At 50.7% G+C, this 26,139-nt stretch overlaps 1 protein-coding gene across 4 annotated transcripts in view; it reads left to right on the plus strand.

Annotated features, from left to right (window-relative positions):
• The first annotated feature begins 6,177 nt into the window (after positions 1–6,177).
• The window catches only part of TMEM94 (transmembrane protein 94), a 30,659-nt gene continuing 10,697 nt past the window's right edge, over positions 6,178–26,139 (plus strand). For 2 of the 4 annotated variants that reach the window (XM_016212435.2, XM_016212437.2), the window contains exons 1-5: positions 18,264–18,400; positions 23,321–23,440; positions 23,751–23,878; positions 24,164–24,300; positions 25,809–26,011. In XM_016212435.2, coding sequence (XP_016067921.1) covers positions 18,347–18,400; positions 23,321–23,440; positions 23,751–23,878; positions 24,164–24,300; positions 25,809–26,011 — 642 coding nt within the window. In that variant the 5' untranslated portion in view covers positions 18,264–18,346. Of the gene's footprint in view, positions 6,220–14,408; positions 14,539–18,263; positions 18,401–23,320; positions 23,441–23,750; positions 23,879–24,163; positions 24,301–25,808; positions 26,012–26,139 lie in introns of those variants that run through there. The other 2 variants (XM_016212436.2, XM_016212438.2) reach the window with 2 other exon arrangements.

Genomic DNA, 26,139 nt, shown 5'->3' on the forward strand with positions numbered 1-26,139 from the left:
TGGGGCGCATGCGGGAGGCAACCAATCGATGTGTCTCTCTGGCATCAATATTTCTCTCTCTCTCTCCCTCCCTTCCACTCTCTTTAAGAAGCAATGGAAAAAAATATCCTTGGGTTAGGATTAACAAACAAAACAAAACAACAACAAAAAACCCAGAAGAAAAGTATTAATGTGAGTTTACACAAGCCTCAGCATTATTAAATTTTATTATTTTATCGAACTGAATAGGTGAGAAATGGCACCTCTGTGTTCGTTTTAACTCAGTGGCCTTTGCTTACTAGTGAGATCCAAACTATACCCCCCCAAAAAAACAATTCCTAAAATTTGGTTTCTTCTCGTATAAACTGTCGCATGCTTTGATCAATTGGTTCATCCTTTCAAAGAGCCTGGAAGTGGCCATAGGTCGGTCCCAAACTTTGGCTGTAACAACAATTGATGTTTATCAGCCATTTGCAGAATGTGGGTCCCATTGCTGTGATTTCTGGCAAGGGCCTCTAGTTCTGATTGTGGTGTTTATCTCAGCCACGTTAAAACAATTTCAGCCCAGGGGCCTTACACAATCACCATTTCACCCTGCCACCTTTAAACAAATGATTACACTGAAAGGCTGTTGCAACTACGAGGGTGCTGGGGGGGGGGGGGCTTGTTTCTGCTTGGATGCGATTCAGCATGTCACTCCTTGTTCAAAAATGTGCAGCAGCCCTGCTGAGTTACGCACTTTTTGTGACTCACCTCTCATATCTCCATCTAGATAAAGGGGAGCCTCATAAACAAACAAGTATGTTTTCTGGATGATGTTCTGTTTAGTACTTTGCTCTAAATTTCTAGATACCTGGAGCTGAACAGCACTACTTTGTTTTTATATATGAGATCCAGGCTGTAGAAACCTAGGAGTCATTCCTCCCTCTTTCTCCCTGAACTTAAGTCCAATCAATTACTAAATTTGGCCTAGTCTACCTGCTAAATATCTCTCGAACACATCTGTGTCTTGCCATCCAGGCTGCTACCACCTTAGCACAGGGGCTGTGTTGCTCAGATTACTGCTAAGCTTCCTCTCTGGGCTTCTCTACAATCCATTCTCTACTCAGCAGCCAAACCGAAGATTTTCATAAACACCAGTCAGGTCACGGCACTCTGAAGCTTAAAAACCCTCCAGTAGTTTTTCAGTGCCCTCAGAATAAAGCTCAAAACCTTTAACGTGGTGCAGAAGACCCCGCATGAGCTGCCCCTGACTTCTCCAGCTTTGCTTCTCACCACTGCACTCTTCCCCTGTCCTGTTCCAGTTGTGTAGGGATCCCCTTTAGCTCCTCAGTCCCATACCCTCCTTCCCCAGGGCCTTTGCACGTGCCGCCCCCTCCGTCTGCAATGCTTGTCCTCATTGCCTTTGAGTGGCTAACTTGCAGTCGTCCTTCAGATTTCAGCTGAAACATCACTTCTTCAGGAAAGCCTTTCCAAGCCACCCGAGATGCAGCCACCAGAATGTGGTGAGAGCTGCAGCGTTTCACACACTGTGATGATGAAATTGTGTATTTGTTTAAGATCTTGTCCCCTTCACTAGAATAATGACTTGAGGGCAGGGATCCTCTCAGTTTTGTTCACCATCGTATGCTTAGCTTCCAGCCCTGGGCATGGCACATACAGGGCTCTCGGGAAATAGTGCTGACTGATTGACACGTAAGCCCACATAGTATGTATGACGTCATCGGTCAGGTTGGAAGGGGTTCATTCCAGGCTGGTTTAACAGCTTTGAAACACCTTTCTTAAAGTCATGTGACATTGAACTTTTCAGCTATATCTCTTAAATATTCCACAGGGTCACAAAAGGAATGAAGCAGTGACTCTCCTTTGCTGTAATAGCTAAGGTTAAATCAGGGGGTGTTCCTACACTGGCTCGTCTAACAGAGACATAACATCACAGAAGGGGAGAGAGCCTCTTGCTAGTTGATTCATTAGCTACATGGCAGAAAGTGTCCCACAGATCAGACCATTTAATGCTGAACGTCTTCCCCTCCCTCTTTCTTCCCCCCCCCATTCCCTCTTGCCCGCCCCTCCTCCTTTTGTTCTAAGAGAGTTAACTATAAATGTCTATATAGCTGGGAGAAAGATCCAGTGAAAAAGACGAAACTGAAGATGCTAGAGATTGAGAGAGGATAGTTGGGTACCAGCTCATTTATTCAACAAACATTTATCAGGTCCCTACTGCGTGCCAGGTACTTTGTTAATTAGTAGTGACACAGAGATGACTAGGACAGAGTCCCTGAACTCAAGGGGCTCACAGGAAGAGAAAGGACATATAAATCCATATAATGCTATTAATTACATAAAGCCTAGCCATGATATGTCCCTTCTCTATACAGACTTATATACAAAGAAACATTAGTTGGCATCCAAAAATAATTGCAAAGAAACTTCAAATTTTATTGTAGGCTCTTGAGGAAAATGCCAAAGGAGGAATTACATAAATGATTTACAAAAAGCATTAAAATCCTATTTTTCATTTCTCTTTCCCTCCTCCTGTCTGCTAAGGAGGGTTCTGTCTTTACCTGTCAGGTTCCCAGGTCCTTGTACAGCATCAGAATAATAAGGGAAAGGTATTTCACCTATGCACCTAAGGAATGTCTCACTCTGCCTGGAGCTTCTCTTTTCCCTCCCTCCAAACTTCCTCCATCCCCTCCCTACCCCATACATCCTTAGCTCGGCTCTCTTCATTTTGTCCTACCCTCTTTTAAAACCCGCCTGCCCTCACTTGCCGGTAACTCCCCACCCTATCCAAAGCAAACCAAATCGCTCCACTCGGGGCTCAGTCCTTGCCCATCCCATCTTTCACCTACTATTCCCATCGTGTGCCCTGTGCCGGGATCTGGGAACCTAACGTGCACAGGCAGAATGCTTTGCAGGCAGGAGGAGAGAAAGGCTGTGAATACTAATGCATTATTAATATTATATTCTGGCCAAAGATATAAAACACTGTGGTAAGTGAAATGATACACTTATCTCCAGGGACTTAAAAGCAAACAGAGCAGGGACAAGTCTACTTAGTCTTCAAGGACAAATGGAGGTGAGGAGGGGACTTTGGGCACAACAAACAACATAAGCTAGGCCTAGAAATGGGAACTAGGCTGGAGTCGGGGAAGGGACTGAGAGTACAGACGGGGAAAGGGAGAGGAGCATCTCTCCCTTGGAGGAATGTTGAGAGGGAAATAGAAGCAGATGAAGTGAGTGAGAAATCTCCACGGGAAGGCCTTAGTCGTCTCATCAAGGTCATTCTGGTAGGGAGAGACAAGGGAGGCTCCAGAAAAATGAAGGATTGGTATAGCTCCCTGTGGTTGCTAGACAACTAACTAGACATGGCCATAGGGACCTCAGAACCACAAAAATGCTAGCCAGAGTGAATTTAGAGTGGTTGCATTGACATGTTTTGGCTTGAGTGATTTGATTGATGTCTTCAGCAAAGTTTTATGGCTGGGAAGACTCACAGAAGGGATGGTCAGAAGGCAGACTGTAGCACAGCCCCTAAAGCTGGTAGGCACTCACTCGGTTCAGGTTTGTTGAGTGATTCATAAAACCCAATGGAGCAGAGAAACAAGTGTGGCTGGAGTGGGTGTGGGGAGACGGGGGACAAGGTGGAACAGGGCAGGATTGCTATGTTACATTTGTTAACCTTCCAAATGTAGGCATATAAACCTCTGGGATGAAGTGGGAAGACTTTAAGATACATGCAGTTGACTAGTTCAATTCAGCAAGCGTTAACTGGGTACTAGGCTCTGAGTCAGGTGCTGTGGGGAAACTGCCAGGGTAAGCCAGCGGCCTTCAGGGAGCTGGAGGTCTTACAAAAAGAGTGCTGTACAAAGCACACCTTTGTAAAGGGGGCAGTGGAGATGACATGAGGCACAGTACTATAGAGAGTTTCAAAGGCTCAAAGTCGGGGAAGGCTTTTGGACAGGGAGAATTTGAGATGGACCTGTAGGACCGGCGTGTATTGAATCTTGGCTTTATTGGTAGTATGGACCCTGAGAATGAAGACACCTGCTAAGGGCTCCCGGTGGCTCACTGGGCTCAAATTAAAAACAAACAAAAAAACGAAAACAGGGCCTACACAGGGGCCTCTCACACAAACCGCACTTCATGGAGAGGCCTGCCCTGAACTACCTGCCCCTGCACTAGGTCCTGCCCTCCGAGCCCGCCCTTGTAAAGGAGGTCCCGGCGTGGGAATCCAACTATTAGGACCGAGGCTTTCCCCGTCCAATCAGAGCTGCTCATTTATATCTCCATCAACATCCACACCGACCAATCAGAGCAGTTCTGTCCCAACCAATCAGGACAGTACCTTTTGGACCAATCAAACTGTGAGGATTTGGAGTCCTCATTTGTATAAGGATGGGCCACCCAGGGACCATCCTATAAGTCAGTCCCGCGTGGCTCTGGGAGTGCACTTTCCCTTTCCACGAGTGAGAAGGTACCTGTCGCTGGCTGAGCTGAAACAGCAAAGGCATCTCTCCAGAGCAGAGCGGAGCCCACCCCAGCAAAGTGGAGCGGAGAAGCGCGGAGCAGACCGGGAGGGGCAGAGCCCTGTAGCCAGAGAGGGGCCTGGCCCAGGGCTGCCTCACAGTCCTGCTGGATCACAATTGAACTGTTTTGCCCTGAATAAAGTTTCCTTCTTTACCACCCCCCAAATTGGGGATTCTTATTGGTGCTGGTGCCAACGACCATAGGTTACTAGTAGGAAGGAACCTTCAAAGCACAGGGAACCTCTTGGGCAAAGGGGCAGAGGTGGGAGGGTTTCAGTGATTTTCAACCAGTGTGTCACGAGAATTTTTAAAACCTGCAATACCTGACTGTTTAAGTCAGAGGCACTGCCCTCTTTCTTAGATTGTCAAGTTAAAAAAAAAAGACAACAGCCAACACAATGGCCATCTGGTGTGAATGACTAAAAATTATACCTATTTTGGTCGTATCGGCAAAAAATACATTTTTGGGTGTGCTGCAGAATTTGAGTAATTAGTTTATGTGCGTCATGAGATGAAGTTTGAAAATTGGTGCGTTGGGGGATGGTGGTGGGTCTGTGTGGCTGCAGGATTATTTAGCCTGTGGGGAGGTAAGCCTGGGGGTAGGTCTCAGTTGATTTATGAAGGCAGAGAGATGTGGACTTGGCCTATTTGCTGAAATAAACTGCGTACGTTTTTTTGTGTGTGCAGGAAAGTGACATGATTCTACTAGTGTTTTAGGCAACAGCTCAAACAGCTCAAACATACAAGATTAGGTACTGAAATGGCCCCTTCTTGTCCAGCTGAGAAGAGAGATTTTTAACTACGTAATTAAATTCACATAACAGGGGGAAGGAGCTCTTATTTCCCAGAGCCGCATGACCCTCTTCCAATTTTATAAACAGATTTAAAAACACACACACAAACAAGTCTCCGGACTTGGATCTCCGGGAAAACGGAAGTAAATACTGACACAGGCCTTGCTTTGTTTTCCCAAGAGAGGCCTCCCAAGCCATTTCTCTAATTATCTAGGAAAAAAATTTAACTTGTGTTTTTTTTTTCCCCCCCTTTAGCGTTCAGCTGAGCTGAAGGGAAAACGGCAGAATTGCCTTAGCTTCGCCAGCTTTGGTTCAGACGCAGCATTAGTCTCTGAGGGACCCCCTCCGAGGTCTCCGCGCGAGGTGTCTCCAGGCATTTGTTCCCAGCAACAAGGAGGGCGGTTAGAAGCAGGAGACGCGGGAACTCTCCAAAGGGCTTATTTTAAAAAGAAAACAAACAAGGCAGTCAGGGGGTGAGCGTCTCCGTCCATCTTTTTAGAATAATTCCGTACGAAAAAGAATCGAGGCGGAAGCCGTGCCCTCGTCTCTGGCCAGGGCCTCCGGACCAGAACGCGCCTTAGTATTATGCCCAAGGATGCCCAGTGGTTGCGAGCTCTCCCGCCGGCATCACTTGGCACTTAATTCCGCCAGGCTCCCAAAGGGGCGGTTGCAGCTACAGCCTAGCTTGCCGCGCAGCCAATAAGAAGCCGAGAATTCCCTCACGTCAAGGACCTAGACCAATAGGCGCCCAGAACTTTAGCGTGCTAATGGCGTCTCGGTAGCCAGAGAAGGGAGCCAAGCCCCCTTAGAGTTGCCAATAACAGACATGGTTGCGGCCCCTGGAGGAGGGGACGCGAAGTGAGGAGGGGGCGGGAGGGGAGAGGAAGCAGGCGAGGAAGACAGACCCCCGGGCCCGGGTAAGTACGAGAAGGCCCGAGGCCCGAAGCCAGGGAGCCAGGGGGCGTGGGGCTCCACCTTCCGCGTCCTCTCTATTCTTGGCTGAGGCTATTGGAGTCTGGGGTCTGCACCCAGGCAATTTCCTGGGGGATCCCTTAGGAGGGGGTGCCAAGGGGGCTGGCTCTTGCCTCCAGCTCCTGGTCGTGTCCTTCCCTCAGGTGCTCACGCTGGCCCTCCGCCCTGGCTAGGCCCATTGGGGGGGTCCCGTGCCCGAAATCTAAGCCTCCCGCCAACAAAGAGACCCTGCCCCCGGTTATGTCGCGGCCGGGCCCTGGCCCAGAGGGCTCCCGCCATTGCTGTCTGGTGTATTTATAGGCCTCTGGGAGTCCCCATCCCCGGCCCCACCGCCACCCCAACACAGCCTGTTGTCTCCCCTGCGCGCCCGCAGCTGCTGCCCTGGCCCGCGCGCTGACGGGGTCCCCGTGTCCCGATGGATGGAGCCAGCCCAGGGGCTTCTCTGCCCTGAGCAGCTACGTTGCAGTTTGGAGCGTGCCGTGCTTGCTTTCTTTTTTTCTTTTTCTTTTTTCCCCCCTCCCTTTTCCTTCTATCTTTTCAGACCCGTTGACTGACTCCTTAGAAGCAGAGGACCGCAGTACTGGTTTCTGCTGGGTTCTCGTTCCTCTGCCCCTGCGGCTCGGGTCCCCCAGCGCCTCCTGGGCCCGGGCCTGAGCCCCTGCCCGGTGCCCGTGGCAGATGCGAGGCGACCCGGCGCGCTCTTCACCGGTGTGTGACCGCGGGCTGCGCTCGGGCGTGTGCATGGATGTGGTCACGTGCTGCTACGTCCCGCTCTCTCTTTGGATTTTCGTGTGGCTCTTGGGGGGAAAAAGGAGGGAGCTCTGCGCTGAATCTGTTTTCCTTCTAGTATGGAAATGTTTTGCGCATTGGAAGAGGGCATAGTTTTCTCACGCTTTATCCAAGACTCTCGCTTTAGTGGCGTGGTTCGGTTAGAAGATGGGAGTGAGGAGAGGGGAGGTTTTTTGTTTTTTTTAACACACATATGTTTCTTGTGTTGTGCGTCTTATCTGTGGGAAGAGGGGAGTTTTAACGTTTTTATTTTACAGATGTGGTGACTAACCGTTGGGAGAGGCAAAGAGGCAGGGCCAGGGTCACCGGAGGCAGGGTTGGAGCTAAGTCCAGATCCTTCAGTTGTTTATGTTCATTCGCCAGAGCCAGTTGTTTCCCGGGTGTGATCTGAGGAGCTCAAGTTCCCTAACTTCTCTGGGCCTTTTGCAGGGTAGTTGGGAACATTAAATGAGATGGTATAAAGGGATCCCTAAAGGGGTGTAACACTTACCAGGTTCTTAATACATTCTTGCATTCATTAATTTTAAGTAACCAGCAGGTAGTTCATTGGCTGATTTCTTGTATTAATATTTCTTGTGGTCTCTCTCTGTATTTGAGGGCATAAATGATTACCATGATTATCAGGGAAGGCAGGGAGGGTGGAGTCAGGGCAAAGTAGCCTCTTCCTCTATTTTTGGGAACCACCGTGGTGTCATTAGAGATGTTATTAAGGGGCATATGTGTGTAAGAACAGTGCAGAAGCAGAAGAAGGTTGAGAACCACTGAGGAAAGAAGAAATGCCACTGTGGTATATCTTTATAGTAATCTTGGTAAAAGAAGAGCTGACCTTAGTATTCCAATGAAATAGTTTAAATTTTTTTTGGAAAAACACACACAAAAAAAACAATGGCACAAGTAAGGTCATTATATAAAGAGTCAAATACAAGTGATCTGTGGATTAAAACATTTTGAAAATCACTGTAAAGATCAGAACAGATCAGAAAGTAGACTGTCATTAAGCCTGGAACTGGGGGTAGCATGTTCAAATAAGCTCCACAAATACTCTGCAAGTCTTATTTTAGCTGTCATGTTAGCTCTAGCCTCCTTGCTCACTGGTTCTTTTTATCAGAACTACAGAAAGGAGCCCTGGTCGATGTGGCTCAGTTGGTTGGGTGTCCTCCAGTGCACTGAAAGTTTGCCAGTTCATTTCCCGGTCAGGGCACATGTCCAGGTTGTGGGCTCGATCAACTTTAGGTAGGTGCCATGGAGGAGGCAGCCACTCTAATCACATCGATGTTTCTCTTTCTCCCTCTCCCTTCCTCTCTCTCTAAAAATCAATTTTAAAAATCTTAAAAAAAAAAAGAACTACAGAAAGGAAAACTGTCTGTAGTTGGATACGGTGGAGTAGTGTGTTGACCAGGGAGGTAGAGTACAAACCATCCCCTTGATAATCAGCTGCCAAATAATTGAGAGTTAACTGACCTTGAACCGCTACCCCCACCCTGCCCCTTGTCTGTGGTGACCTGACATCAGAAGGATTAGACTAGGAGAGCCAGGACTGGACCTTGAGATGGGGGAAAACAGAAAGCCCTTTGCATTTCTATTTTGAGAAGTTGCTAGGGAGTGCCAGCTCCAAGTGCTGAGAACCAGCCTTTTGGAATGCTTAACTCCTGCAGGACTAATGAGAATGAGGGTCACAATCCTTGGGTTTCCTTCCCATCCCCCACCACTGCTCTTTCCTTAATGCTGGGCTTGGGGGACAATTTCTATAGGGAGAGGGAGGAGTGCTAATGTAAATATTACCTACACCAAGGCTTCACTCAACCTCATTGGACAAGTCAAGTATGAGCTGTGACAATAGCAGTCAGAGTTGGGAAGACACAAAGCCTCTAAATCCATTCCTGGTGTTCAAATGAGAAGGTTCCACGTCATGGATGGCATTTCTCCACTGGTAGATGTGTGTCAATATATTTTTTTCTTTTTTATTGAATTTATTGGGATGACCTTGGTTAATAAAATTATATAGGTTTCAGGTGTACAGTTCTATAATACATCGGTGTGTCAATATTTTTTTATCTTGTTATCGTGTCTGTGTTGTTTCCATGACAGTGTCTTTCTTTACCTAAAAGATAGGCTCTTTTAAAAATATTGTTTGAGTCCTGGTTTCCCAGTAGGCCTGGATTTGTTGACAATAGCACAGGTGAACTAAAGGACACTAAAGCTAGGCCACGGCTCCAGCAGGAATGTTTTGCCTCAGAATGGACCTGTGGTTTGGTTGATAATCAGGGGTTTGTGTAATAATAAGCTTTGCCTGTGGCTGCTGAGACAGTAGTAAACAGTTGGTCACATGGTGTGGTGAATCGAGTAGGGGAAGGGCCAGATTTAGACCTGCATGAGGCCTGTATCAAGCTGGGCACATCTCGCACTGATTGCTTTGGGTTTCCATAGCTCCAAAGGCCAAAAGTGACCCAGGAGAGGGACACCCAAGGGGAAGAGACCCTTTCAGGGCCTTTGGGAAACTAGAAATCTTAGTGTAATTATATTAACCCAGTTTTCTTAATTTCAGGATCCTCTTGAAAAAGAGATTTGTGGTAGAAGTCTTACTTAGTAGAGCAGAAAAATATTGGGAAACACTTGGGAAAGATAGATACTGGAGAGAGACTCAAAGGTGTATTTAAAAAGAACATAAAGCATCTCTGAAGTTGGCATGGAACATCTTTTCATATGCTGAAGCCACTGGCTTTCTTGGTTTCATAGTCTCAGGGTTAGAAGAGACCATAAAAAGTCATCTCTTTCTCACCCTGGCTGGTGTGGCTCATTTGGTTGAGCATCGCCCCATACACTGAAAGGTAGCTGGTTTGATTCCTGGTCAGGGCACATGCCAGGGTTGCGAGCTCTATCACTCTTTGGGATGCATTCAGGAGGCAACCAATCGATGTTTCTCTCTCTCCCTCTCCTTTCTTCTTTCTCTAAAAAATCAATAAAAACATACTTTAAAAAATAGTTTAAAAAAAGTCATCTCTTTCATATTTGCTACCTGATGTATTTCTTCAAAATTTCGCAGCCTCTGCTTGGATCTCTGCAGTAACGGTGAACCCATTGCCTCTCAGAGCAGCCTATTTGCATTTAAAAAAATGCAGTTCTAATTATGTAAAAGATATAGCTCATTTTGAGTCCCAATCTGCCTCCTTATATCTTCCCCGAGCTGACCTAGTCTCTTTTTTTGGAGCCTCCTGGAGTAAGCCTGGCCCTTTTTCTCCTGGCAGCTCTCACACCCTTCTAGTCCTGGTCTTACCCAAGGGGGTTTTGGTGTACTATCTAAGTGTCTTCAGTTCTTCCCACCATTCCTCATGTCATAATTTCTCCAATCTGATTGCTACTGTCTGGCAGCATTCCAGTTTTGTCATTGTCCTCCTTAAAGTGTGTGACGCACAAATGAACAAAATGTTCCAGGTCTGTTCTGATAGGTACGGAAATCACACTTACTACCCTACCCCTCTCTTTCCGGGGACATGGCATGTCTGTTAATGTGGCCTAACTGTGAATGAACCTTGGGCAGCCATGCCACTTTTATTGAAATTGCATTTATAGTAGCCTTATATAATAGCCTTTGAACCTAAGTGCAAGACTCCATATTGAAACTATTACTGTTAAATTGAATCTATTAGATTTGGCCCATCATTTCAGCCTGTTGAGATCTTTTTGGATCTTGACTTTGGTCTACTTTCCAGGTTTATGCCACCCAAGAATTTGATTAGCATACCATCTGTTTCCTCACTCAAGTCATTGATAAAATTATTGACTGGGACACCACAAACGTAGAACACTGAGGCTCGTTATTAAAAACCTTCCTCCACCCAGCTGGCGTGGCTCAGTGGTTAAGTGTTGACCTATGAACCAGGAGGTCATGGTTTGATTCCCAGTCATGGCACATGCCGGGGTTTTGGGCTTGATCCCCAGTAGGGGGCGTGCAGGAAGCAGCCAGTCAATGACTGTCTCATCATTGATGTTTCTATCTCTCTCTCCCTCTCTCTGAAATCAATAAAAAAACATACAACAAACAAACAAAAAACCTTCCTCCAGCACAACATCAATCCATCCATTAGTACTCTTTGGGCGCATTTCAAGCTGAATGTGAATGCAAGCCTGCCAAATTGTGTTTTTTGGTGTGTTGGGCATGGCTAGAGTGCAGCACAGCTAATGAAAGCTTTATTAGGAGTGATAAGAAGGACAACCAGTCCCTTACCTCACCCTCAGCCTGCACCTTGGGCACCCATTAAGTCCTTTTTTATGCTAGTTTCTGAACCTGGCAGCAGGAAGCATCCAGACATTTATTTTCATGGCTTGTCTGCTGCCTTCTGCTCTAACCAAACAGGTTAAATCCCCATCTTTCCAATAGGCTCCTGCATTTTTTCTATGGTGCCTTTGTTGGTTCTTGCTTGGGTTGCTCGCTCTCTTCTAAGCTTGCTTAAGGGAGCAGCTTTGGCCTTGCTTCTTTTGGGAAGTAATCCCTGGCTCCCCTCCCCACCATTTATCTCTTTTCCCCTCATATCCTGCAGCACCTATTTGCAATTCTCATTTAGTATTTCAATGCCAACTTGACTTTTTGTTGTCTCTTTTCACAATAGCCCAAAACTGGCTATATTATATAAATCCCTGAGGGAAGGGACCACATCTAATATTCTTTGAACACAAGATCATTCCTTACACTTATTAAATATGTGCAGTTGTTTTCTTTTATAGATCATGTTTTTTGTGTTCTAAGAAATCTCTGCTTATCCCAAGGTACAGAGTTCACCCCCTGCCCTCATATTTTCTTTTAGAAGTTTTAATTTTTGCATGTAGATGTGATCCATTTTGAGGTAATTTTTGTGTGTGGTATGAGGTGAGGGTCAAGGTTTGTTTTTCATATGCATGTGTATACTTCTGGACTTTCTTTTCTGTCCCATTGAGCTGTATGTCTCTCCTTACACCAATACCACGTACCACGTCTTGATTTCTGTAGTTTTAAATTAGTCTTGAAATCATCCTCTAACTATTTTTCTTTTTCAAAATTGTTTTGCCTATTCTAGATTCTTTATCTTTCCATATACATTTGAGAATCAGCTTGCCAGTTTCTACAAAAATGTCAGCTGGGACTTTGAGATCATATTGAATCTATAGATAATTTTGGGGATAACATCTTATTATTGAGTCTTCCAATTTATGAACATGGTATATCGCTCCATTTATTTAGGTCATCTTTAATTTCTCTCATCAGTAAACAGGTCTTATATGTATATTTGTTAAAGTCATTAAGTATTTCATATTTTTTGTACTATTATAGGTGATATTTAAAATTTTTAAATTTTTCTATATTTCATAACAGCCTATCAACATTTAATTTATATTTGTATTTTGTATTTTAACCTTGTATCCTGCACTTACTTGTTCTAATATCTTATTTGTATATTCCTTAAGATTTTTTACATATACAATCTAGTCTTCTGCAAATAAAGACAGTTTTACTTATTTCTTTACAATCTTTATACCTTTTATTTCTTTTTTTCTTCTTACTTCTGAGTCCTCATTTTTTTTTTTTTTTTACCTTGGCGGTACTTTGATCATATTCCTTGTCTGCCGATAACAGTAACAACACCTATGTATTAAGATCTACTATGCATCAAATACTGTTCTAGACCCTCTGCATATACTATTTTACGTAATTCTTGTTGCACCTCTGTGAAATAGGTATTATCATTTCCATTCTATGAACAAGGTCATTGAGACTGAGAGAGACAAGTAATTTGCTAAGGTCAGTTAGCACTTGATACATGTTGGAGTCAGAATTTGATCCCGGGGTGCTTGGCTTTGAAGCCTGTGGTTTTTTTTTCAGTGGGCCAGGAATTGAACTGGCCCTTTAAGGACACGGCTGCTGGTTTCAGATCAGACAGTTGAGGACAGCTCTCTCCCAGAATCCCATGTATGGAGTGATGGGAAAACAGAGACTCTCAGAAAAACGGCCTGCTCCTGGCTGCCCTCTCTGAACCTCTGTGGTTCCAGCTGGCTGCAGAGTTATTTTACTCGCAGTGTTGGCAGGAGTCAAGCACAATTCCCATCTGGCTCCCGGTGCCTTTCCCTGTGTGGCAACTACCTCATCCAGCCCCTGCTGGGATGGGGTGTCATGGGGACCTTGAGCTGTACTTGTAAACAGGGCCTGAGCAGCCCGAGTTACAGTGGCCTTGGGGAGAAATGGATCTGCCAAACACCGAATGTCATTGCACGGCAAGGCTGCTCCCAGCTTCGCTGTCTGTCTGTGACCCTTTGGGGCTCACTCAGCTTTGAAGGCCCTGGCTGGAAAGGCAGGAGCAGGCAGAGACTTGGCAGCACTGGCTGGTGACATCGGCACTGATGCCACCGTGTAAGGAATTGGACGGGATTTCAGAGAGGAGCTGGTGGCAGCAGAGCCTGGGCCTCCTGGCCGGGGTCCTCTGGACATAGCCCTTTTTGTACCTAGACAGCACTTTTATGGATCAGTTCTCCAGGCTTCCGACCAACTCCTCTTAACGAGGCTTTGCTACAGGCCCCCAAAAGAACTGCCCTAGTCAGCAGGTTAGCACTTCCCCCACAAGGAGTCATCTGGCACCACAGCAGATGACTTAGTGGCACTCTTTACCCAATCATGCCCCGGTCTGAAATAATGAAGTCATTGGCTGCAGGATGGGTGGGTGAGCGTCAGGGGTTGTGTAGGGATTATAGTCAGTCTTGATTGCATGTCTTTGTGGATGTCTGTCCAGGTCCTGGTGGGCACTGCCCTGTCAGCAAACCGCACGAGAGGCCTGGCTCTCCGCGGGCATGTATGTGTTGGTGGGTCGCGTGCATTTCCCAGCACATGGAGATAGATGGATGCCAGGCTCCTGGTGGCAGCCGTGGAGTGAGCATGTCTCTGCTCTTTATCATCTCCCCACCAATCTCCTGATGATTTGAGTTGTTTCTAGATTCCGGTTTACCTTAAAGGTTACCTTCACTTTCTAAAAAGCTGATAAGCCAAGGCTTTTCCTGTCGGGGGTCAGTGAGTGAAGATGCACACATGGGAGGAAACATATGCACCTCTGAAAATGAGGATTAAAAGATGGAAAGCTTGCACCCCCCTCCCCCAGCATCCTCTTGACGCCCTCTCCCTTCTGGGCTCAGAGAGTGTAATTGGTCCACAGCTAATGGCTGGGGAAGCCAGGCTCTGGGACAGGGCTGGCCGGGGCCCCTGTGGTCAGTGGCACCACTTCTCCATCTGCCATTGTGTTGTTTGGATAATGCTGTCGTGTTTTATAATAGCCACCCGTTCCAGCCACCCTGACTGATATGATTTCTCTCCCCTTTTCCCCCCCAGATGCTGTGACTGTGACAGAGTCACCGGGGTTTGTTCATGTTGGGGAGGAGCCTTCCTTTCGGAGGTGACCGCACTCATCTGGGCATGCCTGCAGTACTCTGGGCCCATGGACCTGAAGGAGAAGCGTGCGGTAGGCCATATTCCGTTCCCTTGTGGGTATCGTCTGTGTGTCTGTTGGACTCTCCCTGCTTGTGTTTGCCTGGGAGAGCCTCCTTGGGGGGCTTTAACCCAAAAGCGAAAGAAGGGCAAGGCTCTGGGGCTTGTGGTGTGTGAATGTGCTCCCCTCTGAGAGGGTGCTAGGCTCGGCTGGAAAGCAGAGCCTCGGAGCCGTGTGTTCAGGACGGAGATGGACCAGCTCACACAGCAGCAAGGCAGCGGGTGTCTGATTTGGGTTGGCTCTGAGCCAGTCTTTCACTTCTTGCCCAGGGGTGTGTAATTCCATCTGTTTGCTCTTCGCTAGGGCTCTGCCCCAACCTGCTGAGCCATGTTGAGTACTGTTGGGCACCATCTCTGTGGTTAGAGAAAAGCTCCCCGGTCAGACTGCAAACACAGCTGCGCAGTCAGCAGGAGGTGAGCAGCTGCGAGGCCAGGTCTCCCCCTCCCAGCCTGACCTCAGGTGCACGGGCCTCCAGGTACACCGTCTCTGCATCAGGCAGACTTGCCGTCAGTCAGAGTATCCCTCTCCTGGGCAAAGGCGGCCCTCGAGGAGGTCCTTTCGTCTCCTGCTTGGACTTCTGCCACACCTTCTAACAGGTCCCTCTGTCTCTGACTCCTTTTTCTTCGTGGCTATCAGAGAAAGCTATTGAAAATGCAGAGCTGACCTTCCGTCACCCCTGCTCAAAAGCCATCAGTGGCTTTTTGCCACCTGCTGAAACTTGTAGTGTGGTATATAGAGCCCTCCATAGTCCCGCTCCTGGCCACCGGCCCCGTGTCCCCAGCGCCCCCTGCCTCGGGCACATGCTCCACATTTAGGCAGTTACCCTAAAAGGCTCCCCATCCTTTTTCCTGGCAAACTCCTACCATTCTTTCTTTAAGACTCAGAGTAGGCATCACCTTCTCCTGATAAAGCCTCCTTCCCCTCTCCAGAGGTCCCTGCTTTCAGCATCACATGCTGGCCACACTGTGTTGAATAATCCACCTGACCCTGGCTCTTAGCATAGTCCCTGGCATGTAGCAAGGGCCTGGTGAATATTTATTAACTGGAGCTTATGGATAGTGATCTTCTTGCCAAAGAGACCTTGGGAAGTCTGGAGAGGGAGCTGTTCCCTCTGGGGGTGCCTGGCTGAGTGCTGACTTACTCAGCTCCAGGCTTCATGTGCCCCTGGACTAGCTGTGGAACAGGCCTGTGGACCTGAACTTGAAGCAGGTTTGTTCGGCATCCTGTTCACAGATGCCTCTGGCTTCTCTGCAGGTGTCTATCCCAGCAGTGATTGGCACACAGGGAAAGCTTCACTTGCCTCTCCCCTAGCCTGGGTGCAAGACTGCTGCATACAGTTGCAAGGGTTGTGCACTGCTCAAGTCCAGGGAGCACCCCCACCTTCCCCGAGGCTATGATTTTGTGTGATGCGGTGGCCTGCCTGGGTGAGGCTGACTGTCCGGAAAACAGAGGACAGTATTGTGCTCTGGTTCCAGCCTGTTGCTGAAGCACCAGTTCCTCATGAATTGGGGAAGCAGGGTTCTGTGACTGGGGGGCTGGCTTCTCTCTCAAGCCTGAGGAAGAACACTGGAGAGTCCAGGCTGGCTAGTTCTCAGGGACCATTTTTCCTGGAGGATTTGTCTTTTTTCTCCTTTCTCTTCCTGGATAGCTGACCTAGAAAGCATGTCACCAGCAGCAGCAGCCGTGTTTATGGAAAGCTTCCTTTGGGTTTTTTGAACTCTGGGCACTGGGGAGGTGACCCCTGGCTTGGAGAGGCTTATGGTCTAGTTGAGCAATTGCTAATACAAGCAGCTAATAGAACCTGATGGGCTTTGTACCTGAGGCACCTTGCAAGTTGTGTAACTGGGCTTCTCCAGATGATCGCTGTGGCCTCTGGCAGTCAGGGCTTCTTGGAGCAGTGGGAGAGGGAGAGCCGATGGTGGTAGTTGGTGGTAAGGGTGCCTGCCATCCCCTGCTGTAGCCCAGGATCAGTTTGGCTATTGCTGATTGATTTTCTGCACCCTGTCCCCCTTCTCTTTGTGACCTACCCATTCTCAGTGTCCCCTCCAGAGTCTCCCTGCCCCTGCCTCCAGTCCTCCAGCCCATGGTGGATGTGCAGAGCTGCCCTTTCGCCTGCTGAAGTAGGCAGTGTGGGACAGGCTTCCAGCAGAACACTGGGGTGGGACCCTGTGAGCTGTTATTTCTAGGGCCTCTCACACAGGAGGGAGAGTGTTTGCTTAGTCCCTGGTTCCCATGGAGTAGTGCCCTAGTAGAAAGCTAAAGGGGGAGTGCCACCTGCGAGCAGGGGACAGGGGACAGGAACCTCTCTCCTTGCAGTTTGCTAGGGCTGCAGCCTGACTGCACAGGCAGCAGCCAGCCTTGTGGTGGTTGCTCAGAAGCTGACCCTGCCTCCCCCTGGCCCACACTTTGGGGAGACTTCCTGCCCGTAACCTCTGGACTGCAGGGGCCCCTCCTTTTCTTTCCCACTCAGCCCTGGGTTGGGGGGGGGCGACGATGACAACACACCCACAGGGAGCTGTGCTGGAGAAGGGGGAGGGGAGAAGCTGGCTGGAACTCTTCCCTTTGCTGCAGCCTGAGATAGTGTGGTGTCGTCTAGGAAACGCAGGCCCTGGAGAACATGCTCAGGCTCCAGCCCGCGCTCTGTGGTTATTGGACCATTAGGCTGTTTCCTCTCCCTCTGGGTTTTGCAGCCCCATCCTAAGGATGGCCTGGACGTGGGCAGAGAAGTTTCCCGTACAGTCCCAGGACCTTTTGCCCTCCTTTGCCCAGGGGAAGTGCTGACAGCTTCCTGTATGTCAAACTCAGGGGCCCAGAGAGATGCTCAGGCTCTGTTGATGCTCTGGGAGGTGCTGAGACAGGAGCCCCAGGTCACTGACCTCCGCTTTCCGCCCTGGGGTCTCCTGGTCCCAGCAGCACTTAGGCAGCTGCTGGCATTGAATAGGGGCTGTTCGGATCCAAGTACCACCTGGTGGGCAGGTGTTGGGTCCTAGGTGTTGGAATGCTCCGAGGCCCTTCCTCTTGGAGCTGGCTCTTCCCTCTTCTGCTGGATTCTTCTGCTTGCTCCCTGGCCCCTGCTCTGCCCTCCTAAAAGTCACTGCTTCAGACCTCTCAGTGGCCGGTCCTTCCCCCTCCTTGCAGGATGTGCTTCTATTAATAACTTGCAAGTCCCCTCTCCCCTCCTTCCTGCAGCTCTCACTGTGGAAAGAGCTGTTGTTGGCTTGGCTCCATGCTGGGAGTCTTGGGGATTTGGGGGAGTCCTCATGATGGCAGGCTGCCCACACTGGGGCCCCTAACCCTGTCCAGTGACTTGGACCAAGGAAAGGTAGTCTGGGAAGGAGCCCAGGTGCTTCTTGATGCCTGTTGTTGCCCTGACAACAGCAGCCATGTCCTGCACAGCTCCTGTCACCCCCTTGGCTGCGTGTTGCCCCTCGGCTCACCCGCAGTGGCCTCCTCTACGAATCGGCCAATCTCTGGGACATCTGGCAGAGCATCTACAAACTTTCCTCTCAGCCCCCTCTCTCCTCCCTCCCTCTCCCTCCTCCCAGGGCTGCTGTGCAGCCTGCCTCCTCCTCTTCCCTCCCTCAGTCTGCAGCGTGACTGGAAATAGGTTGAATTAATCAGCAGATTGGAGCTCCACTGGGCTGCATGCGCGGTGACTGCAGCACCAGGTCCTTGCTCCCTGCTCTCTAGCTCTCTCCCCTTTCTCCTCTCTCTCCCCACCCTCTCTCTTTCCCTCTCTGAGGGCCGTGTTGGAAGTTCTGTAGCTGACTCCTTGTGGCTCATGCTCTTTAAGCAGGCAGAACTATGGATGCCCCTTCAGGGCAAGCGCAACAAAGTGAGTATGCCAGCATGGGTTCACATTTCTGTTCCAAATGCGTGCTCCCTGCTTTGTGCGGGAGGCTTTGGGGTAGCGGTTGCCACAAGCCTGGATGCCCACTGGAGGCAGCTCAGATTACGGGGTAGCTAGGACCGTGGAAGGAGGCTGGGAATGGAAGCCAGAAAGCCAGTGTGTTTCAGGATCTGCCAGCCAGGCTCCCAGGTCACCCAGAGCAGGACTGAAGCCAAGTTTTCCAGTGGGGCATTGGTCTCCCAGATACTGGGACCTGTTCTCCATTCAGAGGTGACAGGAAGCTCTGGGTCTGGGTGCTGGCCATCCTTGGGGCCAGTAAGGGGGCTTTTCTCACTGGACCATAGGGGTCACTGAGACAGGGGCAACCAGAGCTGGGGTGGTTTCTTCCTGGGTCTTGGTGGCTGCAGGCAGAAGGAGATGGGTGAAGGTGCCAAGGTCAGCCTGAGCCTGGAGAGTGGGGAAGGGAGGAAGCTTGAGGCTTTGATTGGCCTGGCTGTAGACAGCGTCGATTCATGTCTGGCCAAACTCAGAAGAGATTTATCATGACTGCTACAAAACACCCTGGTGTCTAGTGGTTGGATCTCTGCTTCGGTGATTCAGGCTTTATGTGGTGTCCAGCTTTGGGTCCCATCCCCACCTGTGTTGACCAAGAAGGCTGTGACAATTGGGACCAGGCATAGGGGCCGGCACATTCTAATTAGTGGTTATCTACTGTTGCTAAGGCCAAGGGTCAAGGTCTAAATTCATAGACTGTCTGCCTGAGCCTAGGGGACTTTGATTCTGCTTGCTCCCAAAACAGGTGGAGCAGGAAAAGAGCGTGTGAGTCCTGAAAGGACAGGGGCTGGGCGCTTGGGGGCTTCTGGCTCTAGGCCACCTGAGAAACCTGAGGAGGGTGGTGCCGAGAGCACAGGTGTGTTGGCTCGTTAGACAAACCCATATGCTCAGCTCCGGGCTCTGCAGAGCTGGTCCTGTTCAGTAGCAGATTCCTTGTGGTTCTGATTTGACAGGGTTCTTTCACCCCCTGCTGCTCCCCAACCCCACAGCCCTGCCAGCATCTCCCTCAGATAATGGAACAGGGAAAAGCAGCCCAGGGCTTGATGGGGCTTTGCTGCCAGCCTCTCCCGAGCCTGAGCTTCGCAGAGCCTTGAGTTGCTCTCTCTTGGGTCCAGTTGAACCTGATCAGTTAAACCAGTGGAATTGGGTTGGTTCTACCTGCAAAGCTTCAGTGTAAGTGGAGAAGCAGGGCCTGGCTTCCCCTCTGGCGGAAAGGCTTCGTGTAGCCATCACTTCTCGCCCAGGGGATGGCCCTGGAGGCGCCTGGTGGTGCGGGTTTGGGCTTTCTGAGCATCTGCAAAGCAGGAAGTACCTTTGGGTACTTAAGGCTGGGGCAGATTTTCCTCACCCTTTTTGGTCCTGGTGGGCAAGAAAAGCTGACCTTGGACTGCACAGTATGACTTGGGTTCTTGTTTCTCAAACAGACTGTACCCATCTTTGCACAGTCGCCCCGTTGGTGCCCAGCCTAACTCATGCTTTGAAAAGGGTTGGCAGAGCCCGCTTGCCCACCGCCCTTTCTGAATTTCCCTGGGAAAGGGTAAAGGTCTTCCAGCAGGGTCTTCCTTTGCCTTGGCTCTCGCACCATGAGGGAGAAAAGCATGGCACCAGGAGAGAAACAGGGACTTTTCCTGGGATTGGGCCCCTCCTGCCAGAGCGGGGTGAGGTGTTGCCACTGGGTGGCCATGGCAGTTGGGTATGCGGGGTTGGGGCATGGAGAGTAGGCTGGCTCAGCAAGCTGTGTCTCTGCCCCAGGGCCAGCCTGTGCGGGCAGGCATTTTTTTGGCTGGCATGTAATTACAAAATGCCTCATTTTTCCTCTGCCATGCTGTCTTTAATCGTTAGTCTGGAGTTGGTGCTCCTGGCCAGACACAACATGCGGGGGCAGATGCACGCAGTGAGCTCTGCAGGCACCCTCCCGCCTCCACCAGCCCTGCCCCAGAGCATCTGCCCTCCTATAGCCCAGACTTCCCGCACCTGACAGCAGCAGCCCACAGGTTCTAGTAACCTGGGTGCAGAGAGAAAGAGCACGTGGATGGCTGGGCAGGGGAGGAGGAGGCCCTGGGTTTGGGGCACCTGGAATAAGGCAGCAGATGTCAGGGCAGCCACAGGGCAAGCAGAGGGTAATTGCTGAGCGTTCAACTTCTAAAGGCCTGGCTAGAGGGGGGACACTGCTCTGGCTTGTGGGTGGCTCCTCTTAGCCTTTCTCTGCCTCCCCAGCCTGGTCCTCATTGCAGACCTCTTAGCTCGCTGGGGGACCTGCAGCCCCGTAAGATTTGTGGCCCCCTTTTCTTTCTGTCATCCCCTTGTAGACCTTCCAGAGGCTTCCTTCCCTTCCGTGTCGAGAGTCACAGAGGCAGGTACAGCCCTCAGCCTTACCTGACGCTCATTCATCCTGGACCATGGCCTCTTGAGGAGGCCCCAGGATCCCTGCCAAGGGATGTGGGTACTTAGGAGTTCAGTGTTTACCCACGCTAGGGTGTGGGGCCCCCTGCCCAGAGGGCTGTTTCTTCCTGATCTCAAATAAGCAGTTCTCCCCTCAGGGACGAAGCAGCTCTTATCTCCATAATCCCCCAAAGCCACAGTGGAGAGTGGAATCAGGTGAGTTCTAGGCAAGGGATCTGGGAGGTCTTGGGGCCAGGCTTTCTTGGGAGCCTGTCATCGTCCCCCGGGCCAAGGAAGCTGGCAGTAGGCCTGGGTGAGAGCTCCATTCAGGTGTGTCCTACCGAGGCAGGTCTGCAGCCACGGGAAATGGCCCCCCAGTTCAGCATCCTCTTTTGGTCCTGGAGATGTGTGTCCTGTGAGGGGCGAGGCTGCCAGTGGCGGAGACAGGCAGGAGGAGGAAATCCAGAATGTTAGTGGGCAAAGCCAGGGCAGACCCCAGGAAGGAAGATGGGTGATAGGGGTGGAGGTGGGAGGGCAATGGGCCAAGGCAGCCAGGGTGTCCCCAGTCCAGTGACTGTGGTCAGGGCTCAGTAGATGACCCCAAGTCCCATTCTTGGTGCCCCAGGTCTAGGGCTCCTCTCGCTCAGGAACATGTCCTGGTGGGAGCTCATGTTTCTGCTCTTCAGGTGGGGTTTGTGTTCCTAGGACCCGCCCCCCAGCTGGGGACCTGTGCATTGGATTCAACTTGGGATTGGCCTTACCCCCAGAAGTTATGATTCAGTAGGCCTAGGGTGGGACCTGGACATTCATGTTTTTAAAAGCTCCAGGTGTTTCTGCTACAGATCTTGGGTTGACAACCCCTGATAAGGTATCACTGGGATCTGTGTGCTACCCATATGCATTCATTCATTCATTCATCATTCACTCAGCTGGTATTCGCTCAGCTGCTACTGTGTGCCTGGCACTGGCTTAGCAGTTGGTGGGAGGGGTGTGGAGATGGAAGAATTTAGTACCTGTTTTCAAGGAATTGGCAGTCTAGTGGGAGAACCAGACAAATCTATAATGACAGTTCTTCACGAGGCAGCCTGTGAGCCAGGCTGCTCAGGGTGCTATTGGAATGCAAAACTCTGCCTATAAGTGCAGCCCTGGGCTTAGGGAACATTTTCTAGAGCCAGTAATGTTTGAGCTGAGTCTTGAAGGAGAGGTAGCAGTTATCTGGGGTGGGGAGTGTGTTCTTGGCTGAGAAAATACAAAAAGGAGTGTGGCCTGCATCAGGAAAGGCAGGAAAGGAGCTACAGGAGCCGGCAGATAGCGGGGCTTGCGCAGGACCCTGGGCTGGACTTTAAAGGTGAAGGAGGTTAGGAGGTCAGTCATGTACTTACTCAGGCGGGGAGCTGCAGTTGGTCTGGACAAGGTAGGGACTGAAGGTAGCAATTTGGGGGGTGGGAGGGGGAGGGTGGGGTTGGAGCCAGGGGGATTCCAGCTCTGGCCTGGGTGCCTAGCGGGATGGTGACTGCAGGAGTGCAGATTCTGGCAGGGATGGTCAAGTGGCGATTTCAGGACATGTGGACTTAGGTGCCTGCAAGACAGCTGTGGGGCAGCTCAGCACACAGATCGGAATTTGGGGCAGTGGTCAGGCTAGAGGCTAGATGGAGGTGTGAGTTTATTGGTGGTGGCTGCATCCATGACTGTGGCCGAGGTTCTCCTGGAAATGTACACACCGTCGTGAAGATGTCGTAGGATGAACAGAGTTGGAGGAGAAAACAGGAATGGGAGGTTTCAAAGAGGAGAGAGGCCAGACCAGGAGTCACATAGGCCCGTGTAGGTGGTCCCTAGTGTCTCACAGGGGACTACCCTGCCCACCATCCGCAGTGAGAAGGGAGTAGACATAGCTGGGTCACCGTCCTGTCTTGGGAACAGCTGCCTTTTTTTCTGAGATTGCATCCTTCCTGGTGTTACATGTTGCAATCCTTTCCTTTTATGTAATGGTGGTTACAGAAGATGGGTTTTTTTCCCTAATTTTTTCTCTGGACAATTTTTTCATTGTTCACTGAAACAATTAAATGCTAGTATCTCCATGTTAGTCCTCTCCCCATATATATATATAAAACATGGGATCTAAAAAGTGGCAGCAGTGAGGCAGACCGGGAGGGAGGTCAGCAGTGACAACAGTCTGAGTGGGCTGGGGGATGCTGATGGCAGTGGGTGAAAGTCTAGTGAAAGGTGAGTTAGAAAGCACTGAGTATAGGAAGTTTTGTTTCTGTTTTTGTTTTCAACTTGTCTTCGAAGAGTAGGAGACTGTGTACTAGACTGTCCTTTGGTTTGGTGGAGATTTAAACATGCTTACACCCTGAGGGGCCAGGGCTAGTGGAGGAAGACGTGAGGATTCAGGAGGAGGGAGGCAGGGCCTGGGAAGGGAGAGACCTGGGGCTTCCTGGAATGTGCTGAGCGCTTCTTGCTTCTCTGCAGGGCGAGCCCCCGGTAGCCCTGGGCCTTTCCACCCAGAAGGCCCTCAGCATCCTGAAGGAGCAGCTGGAGGCGGTTCTGGAAGGACACCTGAAGGAGCAGAAGAAGTGTCTCACCTGGAAGGTAGGCCAAAGCCTGGTTGGATGGCAGAGAAGCTTGGGGCCCATTCTCGGGGTGCTGGGTCACCCTGTTGCCCTGGGTGGCAGGGCCCCACTGAGGCATCACTGAAAATCAGAAAGAAGTTGGGTTCCTTCCAGAGTGATCTCCTGACCCCTCCTGCTGGAGGAGCCTGACCGCTGGGCCCCGGCCAAGGACAGAACGAGAAGATGGAGGCAGCCACGGGGGCTGGGTTGGGTGGGTATAGGGGGGAAGGCAGCCCCTTCCCACGTGCTTGACCCCAGCCTCTCACTCCTTGGCCCCTGTCCTTCCCCAGGAGATGTGGAGGAGCAGCTTCCTGCACCACAGTAACCGCTGCTCCTGCTTCCACTGGCCGGGCGCCTCACTCATGCTGCTGGCTGCGCTGCTGCTGCTGGGCTGCTATGGTGGCCAGCCGGCCGGCAGGTACTCGGCTCCTGCCCAGCCTTGCCCACCACGGGGTCTGGGCCTGTCCCTCTCCTGCTCAACAGAGTCTGCCTTCCCACCTAGGACAGCCCAGGGGAGAGGGGCTGCTTCCCCTAAGCTGCCCCACAGCTGGCGCCTGAGTCATTTAGGGCTCTTCAGTCACTTGGCTAGCTGGTGGCAGAACCAAATTCGACACTTTTCGGGAGGACTTGGTGGGGTGTGAGTGTGGAGCCCAGCCCTGTGTTGGCTGGGCTGGTGCGAGTAGCCCCCTCCTCTTCCTGCCAGCCACGGGGTGGAACTGGTGAATGCCTCGGCGCTGTTTCTCTTGCTGCTTCTCAACCTCATCCTCATCGGGCGGCAAGATCGGCTAAAACGTCGGGAGGTAGAGCGGAGACTCCAAGGCATCATCGACCAGATCCAGGGTGAGACCGAGGGTCAGGCATATTGGGTGGGAGAAGGTGCCTTGTGATGGGTTAGAGCCCGAAGATTTGCCCCAGCACATAGGCGTTGCCTCTGGTCAGCATTCTGGGGGCTCTTGGCATCGAGGAAGTTAGCAGGAGGCCCTGCCCTCTTTTGAGCAGGACATTGAGAGCTGTGGGGCTGCTGTGGGTACCCAGGCAGTGGCCTGGGCAGGCATGAAGGCTAGTGGCAGCCCAGTTGGCTTGTAGGCTTGCTCTGCCAGTTGGGAGACTAACAAGGAAGACCCTCTCTCCTGGTGTGAGGACAGTTGAGATTTTCTCTTCCAAGCCTGCCTTGTCTGATGGTACTGGGCGAGGGGAGGTGGGAAGGTGGACCAGACAAGTCTGAGATACCTGCAAGAACTGGGACAGAGAGCCAGGAGCCCAAGGTGGAGCAGCAGCCAGTTCCTGAAGAAGGGAATCGCTCAGGCAGGCAGATTTCTGCTCATCCAGCCACTCGGCTTGTGCTCCTGAAGTCCCAGAGGTGGATTGACTGCATTAGGCTCTTTTGAGAGATGGTGGTTCCTGCTTTCCAGGAGTATGTGGTCTTGTAAGAAAAGCAGCACTTCCTCTTCTGAGACCTTTCTCTAACAGCATTGGGCAGTGGAGGCTGAAGTGCTTAGTGAGAATCTGATATGATTAGCTCATCACAGCCTTGTGTTGGGTACTGAGAGTACTGGGAAGATGGGCTCTGCTCTCCGGGAGCTTAGTCTCTTGCTCATGAACCATCAGTGGCTCCCTCTTGCGTATCACAGCCATTGCACGTGGCTTCCCAGAACCTCTTGCACAGGCTCCAACCTTCCTCTCCAGCTTCTTCTTTTGCTTCTTGTCCTCCTGTTAAAACTACTCAGCACTCTCCAACCCATTGAGGACTTCCCTGTCTCTGTGCCTTTGTCCTGCTGTCCCTCTGCCTGGCACGCTTCTTCCTCGCTGTCTCCAGCTGACAGAAATCTTGCCTGTTCTTCAAGGCTCATCTTCAGTGTGTGCTCTTCCCTGAAGCCATCTCTGATTGCCCAGCTCTTCTGTGCTCTTGCAGCTCCGGGATCTTTCCTGACACTCTTAGCACGTGTGTTTGCCTTGTTCGGAGTTATCTGCCCTTGTGTCTCAGTTCCCTTCCTAGATTGTGGCTCCTCAAGGGCAGGGACTGTATTGTCCTCACCTTCTACCTTTGTACCCCCACGGGGCTCAGCACACCCTTCAAAGCCCTCATCAGTGTTATATCTGAGGGGAACACGGGTACAGAGAATAAGAGCTTCAGGTGTTCCAAGGAGGTGGAAGTGCCTAGCTGAATGGTTGGGAAAGGCTTCACAGGGGAGTCGACCTTGAGAGAGGAGACGTGTTGGAAAGAATGGCTGGGCTGACACAGGATTTCAGAGAGAGGTTTCATTGGCAGGCAGAGCTCCGTGGTGTGTGCTGGGTCTGGCTGGTGTGTGGGGCCCTGGGTGAGGTGGTGTCCTTTTTCCATTCTCCAGATACCCTCAGGGATGGCAAGGAGATCAAGTGGCCCGATGCCATGTATCCTGACCTCCACATGCCCTTTGCACCATCCTGGTCCCTGCACTGGGCCTACAGAGATGGACATCTGGTCAACCTGCCAGTTAGCCTGTTGGTAGAAGGAGACATCATAGCTCTGAGACCTGGCCAGGAATCGTTTGCCTCTCTGAGGGGGATCAAGGTAGCTGAGGCTTTTCTCCTTCCCTGGAAATGCTGTGGGAGAGTCCACAGGCAACAGTGGGAGAGCCCCAGGCTTAATCCTAAAGCTTCCTGGCCAGCTTATAGGCTTCCTGGCACTGGCTCCAGGGG

This window comes from Miniopterus natalensis, chromosome 17, assembly GCF_054644295.1.
Source record: "Miniopterus natalensis isolate mMinNat1 chromosome 17, mMinNat1.hap1, whole genome shotgun sequence".
NCBI lineage: Eukaryota > Metazoa > Chordata > Mammalia > Chiroptera > Miniopteridae > Miniopterus > Miniopterus natalensis.